Raw genomic sequence first — 5,638 nt, forward strand, 5'->3', positions numbered from 1 at the left:
AAATCCACAGCCCTAGGGCACCCTTCCCGAAGTACCACAGATTGAGTCTGGAGGCCCCCTCTCTGTTCAACTGCCCTGTGGTCCCCCTCCTCCTCCCTTATTGGCTGCGTCCCAAGCTAGGCGGGATTCATGGTGGGGGGTGTAGTGGGGAGGTGAAATGAGGTGATTGTGTAATCAGCCAAAGTCCACCCCTCTTTTTCAGACAGTATAAAGGCAAACCACCCCAGCCGTCACCATCGATCATCCCACTGCCACCATGCTGGCCTCAGGGCTGCTCCTGGTGGCCTTGCTGGCCTGCCTGACTGTGATAGTCTTGATGTCTGTCTGGCAGCAGAGGAAGAGCAAGGGAAAGCTGCCTCCAGGACCCACCCCATTGCCCTTCATTGGAAACTACCTGCAGCTGAACACAGAGCAGATGTACAACTCCATCATGAAGGTGTCCCAAGGCAGGGAGATGGGTGGCACAGGGTGGGGGCTGCCCAGCTGGCTGGGGCTTTGTGGCGGGGATTGACCACTGTGGACCAGAGTCTCAGGAAAGGGAGTTTTGGAGATTCATCATCAGGGTCCTAGCCAGGAAAGACAGGATCTTGGGATGTCCAGCTCCCTGACTGTGAGAACCTGGGGACGAAGGATCCCAGTACTTGACATCTCCGTGCTGGGCCCATTCAGAGTGGGGGCTGCTCCCTCTAACCTCTCCCACCCGCCTCCATCAGATCAGTGAGCGCTATGGCCCGGTGTTCACCCTTCACCTGGGGCCCCGGCGGGTCGTGGTACTGTGCGGACATGATGCCGTCAAGGAGGCTCTGGTGGACCAGGCTGAGGAGTTCAGCGGGCGAGGCGAGCAGGCCACCTTCAACTGGGTCTTCAAAGGCTATGGTGAGGGGGTGCCCAAGAGGGGGAAGGTGGCCAAGAGAACACAATGGTCTCAGTGTCCCCAGCCTTCTCCCTGACTCTCCTATCCACTGGAGGCTATGGCAGAGACCCTGGTCTGGTTTTATCTCTCCATCTCCCTTCATTGTGGCCTCTCCATGTGTATCCCTCAGCTGTCTCCAGCGTCCCCGTCCTGATTCCTCCCTGCCTCTTTCTGCCTCCATCTCCTTGTTCTCTCTCACTGGAGTCTCCTATTTCCCCTCTCTTCATCTCTGAGGACATCCCGGGTTTCTGTTTTCCAACCCTGGTCCTCTGCCTTCATTTGTCTTTTTGTCACTCTCAGCTTCTGTGCTTCTCGGTGTTTCTCCTCTCTCCGCTTCCCTCTCCCACTTCTTCCTCTGGCTTAGGATTTCATGGTATTCAAACTTCCACATCTCCAGCCTCCATCTCCTGGTAACAGTTTCTCTTCCTTCCAGATCCTCTCTGTTTCTGTCTCCGTATTTTTTTCTCTCCTTCAGCTCAGCTTAAGAATCTTTCACCATTTTTATTTCCTCCTCCCAGATCTCCCCATATCTCACTTCCCCTCCCTCCATCCTCTTCCTCCATCTCTCTTTTTCTCTCCCCACTTCCTTCCCTTCCTCCATGGAGTGTCCCCCTAATCCTCTGTTTCTCTGGGCATCTGTCTGTCTCAACTTTCTGCTTCTCTTCTGATTCTCTTATTCTTTCTACCCAGTCAGTGTCTCTCTCTCTCTCTGTTTCTCTGACTGAGTTTGCAGCTCTCTTGGGCACTCGCGCTGAATCCATCTCTCTCCCACCCCACTCCCTCTCTGCTCCACCCTTGGGGAGACCCCTGAAGCTGGTCTGCTCCTGCCCTCACCGCCCCCTGACCTCTCTCCACCCCCACGTTCACCTCCCCAGGCGTGGTTTTCAGCAACGGGGAGCGCGCCAAGCAGCTCCGGCGCTTCGCCATCGCCACCCTGCGGGACTTCGGGGTGGGCAAGCGCGGCATCGAGGAGCGCATCCAGGAGGAGGCGGGCTTCCTCACCGTGGCCCTCCGGGACACGCACGGTGAGCAGGGGACCCCGAGTGCGGGGGCAAGAGCAGGAAAACGCCCAGGGCTAGGGACCCCCGCGCGCGCGTTCTGCCTGAGGATGGGGACTAGGTGGGGAAAGGCCCCCGCACTTCCAGCCCTGGAGTCTGGCGCTGGGAATTTGGCTCAACAGGGCCCTGCCTCCCGGAATTCTGACTCTCCCCAGGCCTCTGAGTTGACTCTCTCCCTGACCCTCTTCTCCGGCCACATCTGCAGGCGCCAATATCGATCCCACCTTCTTCCTGAGTCGCACCGTCTCTAATGTCATCAGCTCCATTGTCTTTGGGGACCGCTTTGACTACGAGGACAAAGAGTTCCTGTCACTGCTGGGCATGATGCTGGCAATCTTCCAGTTCACGTCAACCTCCACGGGGCAGGTAACCGGCTGCAGACCGGCCCCTGACGCCCCTACCGCAACCAGTCAGCTGCTCCCCTACCTGGAGACAGGTGGCCCAAACTCCCATCCCCCTCCAGACAGTGTCCCCTCAAAATCAGCCCCCAATATTGGACAACTGGGCAGTTGCAACAGAACCCAGGATGGGTGCCCAATACCCAGTTTCCAAGGACACCTGAAAAGCTCAACAGATGCTCCCCAGAACAGAGCCTGCCGGCAGGATGCAAACCCTCAACTCAGCTCTCTCACCTGGGCACGTGTTCCCATCCCCAACTTAACCATAATTTGTAACAGGGGCTCCCTACCCTGTTCTTCTGAATATTTTATCACCTGGACAAGTGACTGCCTCAACCCGCCTCCTGCATACCTGAACACCTGGTGCTGCAAAATCCAGCCCATCATAATCATTTCACATCTACACAAATGTCCCAAATTAGCCCACTGGAATATCTGGCCAAGCACTCTCTACTTCACCCACTTAAATACCTGAAAACATCAACAGCTGCCCTAACCAACACCCTAAATACATAAATATCTAGACAGATTATTCCCCAGACACCCAAATAAGTGTTCCCCAACACTTTCCAATCACACATCCTACAGAGGTGCCCCCAATGCATCCCACTTGGATAGGTAAACACCTGAACAGGTATCCCCTCCATTTAACATCTTCACCAGCACCGCTTTAATACCTGAACACCTGAACAAAAGCCCCCAATCCAGACCCAATAAATATCTGGGTAGTTGTCTCCAACCAAGCCCACTTGAATGCCTAAATACCTAGACAGATGACACTCCCCTCATACCAGCCCCACCTGAGTAACTAAACACTTGAAGAGGTGTCTTCCAACTCAATTCCACTTGAATATCTGAACACCTAGATGCGTGCTCCAATCCAGCCTCATTTAAATACCTGAAACCTAGATATATGCCTCAGTTCTTCTCACCTAAATTACTAGACCGTGGCCCTGGCACCTAATCCACATGAAAACTGAGATATAAGTTCCCATCCAACCCCACTGAAATACCTAAACACCTGGACAGATGCCGTTAACTCAGTTCCTTCCTTGCTATGAAACAAGTCCCATTCCCATCAGCTCCTGGCCCCTGACAACTGTCCTTTCCTCCCATCCTCTCTCTGCAACCCCAGCTCCATGAGATGTTCTCTTCAGTGATGAAACACCTGCCAGGACCACAGCAACAGGCCTTTAAGGAGCTGCAAGGGCTGGAGGACTTCATAGCCAAGAAGGTGGAGCACAACCAGCGCACGCTGGATCCCAATTCCCCACGGGACTTCATCGACTCCTTTCTCATCCGCATGCAGGAGGTACACCCCAGCAGCCAGTGCGGGGAGGTGCAAAGCCAGGCAGGGGGAAATCAGACTGGGAGTGGGGTGGGCAGAAAACACAGGCCCATTCAAATTAGCCCTCATCATAATAATCCTCACAATTGGCCAGGCGCGGTGCCTTACACCTGTAATCCCAGCACTTTGGGAGGCCGAGGCAGGTGGATCACCTGAGGTCAGGAAATCGAGACCAGCTTGGCCAACACGGTGAAACCCCCTCTCTACTAAAAATCCAAAAATTAGCTGTGCATGGTAGCACCCAGTGGGGCAGAGGTTGCAATGAGCCAAGATCACGGCACTGCACTCCAGCCTGGGTGACAGAATGAGACCCTGTCTCAAAAAAAATTAATTCTTTTAAAAGTAACAAATGAGCCTGCATGGCCATGTGCATGTGCAGTTCCAGCTACTCAGGAGGCTGAGCCTGGAGGATTCCTTGAGCCCAGGAGTTCGAGTCCGGACTGTGCAACTTAGCAACACCAAGTCAGTATAAGAAAAAAAAAAATGACAGCTAAGTTGATAATTAAAGGACAGATGGTCAGCAAGGTAAAGAAGGTGAGAAGGAAGAGCATTTTGGGCAAAGCCAGCAGCCAGGGCAAGGGCTGGAACCTGGAGCGAGTCTGGTAGATCTAGGGTCCCTCTTTCCATTTTTGGTCCGGACCAAAGAGAGGTAGATCCAAAGGAAAAGCCCTAGAAGGGCCCTGAGGGCAAGAGGAGTGAGGTTGGCCTAAAGCCCCCTCTCCCTGCAGGAGGAGAAGAACCCCAACACGGAGTTCTACTTGAAAAACCTGATGATGACCACGCTGAACCTCTTCATTGCGGGCACCGAGACCGTCAGCACCACCCTGCGCTATGGCTTCCTGCTGCTCATGAAGCACCCAGAGGTGGAGGGTAAGGCTGGAGGGGGAGGGAAGTAGAGAGCCCCAGACCCTCAAAACTCCACTGACCCTGGTGCAATGTCCCCACCTGTCCCAGATCCCAGGTGGGACATGCTTTGCTGTCCACAGACAGGACAATATTCAGCTGACAGGCATCAGCTGAGTCTCACTAGTTCATAAAATATTGAAAATGTCTGCAGTGATTGGTCAGTCACTCCTGTCCCAAGCCCACTGAGTGCCTCGCTACCCACTCCTCCGGATCATCCCCTGAGTTCCTCTCTGTGCCTCCCCTGTGATTCTGGCACAGTCTGGTTAACAGGATTCTACTCCAACAATGAGAATGGCTGAGGTCTGTTATGAATGATCTACCTCTGTATCATATGGGGAGACATGTCATCCACCCCATTTCACCTATTCAGACTATCATCCCTGCCCTGAGACCCCTAGATACCTAAACACATTCCCCCTCCTCCCCAAGCCAAGGTCCATGAGGAGATTGACAGAGTGATCGGCAAGAACCGGCAGCCCAAGTTTGAGGACCGGGTCAAGATGCCCTACATGGAGGCAGTGATCCACGAGATCCAAAGATTTGGAGACGTGATCCCCATGGGCTTGGCCCGCAGGGTCAACAAGGACACCAAGTTTCGGGATTTCTTCCTCCCTAAGGTGCTATCCTCCCCACCCCCCCAGACTACAGGGAGTTCCAGCCCCTCTCTATGTCCGCAGCATCTCACCCCCATTAGAAGCTTTCTAGACCCTGTCCCACTCCCTCAATCAGTCAAAAAGGACTTCCCCCACCACCACATCCATTCCACCTTCCCACTTAGAGACTCCTGAGTTCTGCATCTCCCCAGACTTTTTGTGTCAGGAGAATCAACCCCATGTTCCCAAACTTCCTGTCTTAAGAAACAGGAGCCCCCTTTCCATTAGGCCTTTTGCTTTAGGGACACAAGTCTCAGGTCCCCCAAACACCCTGCCTAGCAGGACATGGACCCCATGTCTCCCAAACTTCCTGTTTCAGAGACATGAACCTTCTATCCCCCAAAGCTCCTTTCTCAGAGGAC

The 5,638-nt window shown here is 53.9% G+C and overlaps 1 protein-coding gene across 1 annotated transcript in view; it reads left to right on the plus strand.

Annotated features, from left to right (window-relative positions):
• Nucleotides 1-256: 256 nt before the first annotated feature.
• The window catches only part of LOC105542587 (cytochrome P450 2A13-like), a 7,780-nt gene continuing 2,398 nt past the window's right edge, over nucleotides 257-5,638 (plus strand). Inside the window, exons 1-7 of the mRNA XM_011984188.1 lie at nucleotides 257-436; nucleotides 714-876; nucleotides 1,789-1,938; nucleotides 2,177-2,337; nucleotides 3,505-3,681; nucleotides 4,446-4,587; nucleotides 5,053-5,369. Of these exons, the coding sequence (XP_011839578.1) occupies nucleotides 257-436; nucleotides 714-876; nucleotides 1,789-1,938; nucleotides 2,177-2,337; nucleotides 3,505-3,681; nucleotides 4,446-4,587; nucleotides 5,053-5,369 (1,290 nt within the window). The remainder of the gene's footprint in view (nucleotides 437-713; nucleotides 877-1,788; nucleotides 1,939-2,176; nucleotides 2,338-3,504; nucleotides 3,682-4,445; nucleotides 4,588-5,052; nucleotides 5,370-5,638) is intronic.

This window comes from Mandrillus leucophaeus, unplaced genomic scaffold (genome assembly GCF_000951045.1).
Source record: "Mandrillus leucophaeus isolate KB7577 unplaced genomic scaffold, Mleu.le_1.0 Scaffold106, whole genome shotgun sequence".
Taxonomy (NCBI): domain Eukaryota; kingdom Metazoa; phylum Chordata; class Mammalia; order Primates; family Cercopithecidae; genus Mandrillus; species Mandrillus leucophaeus.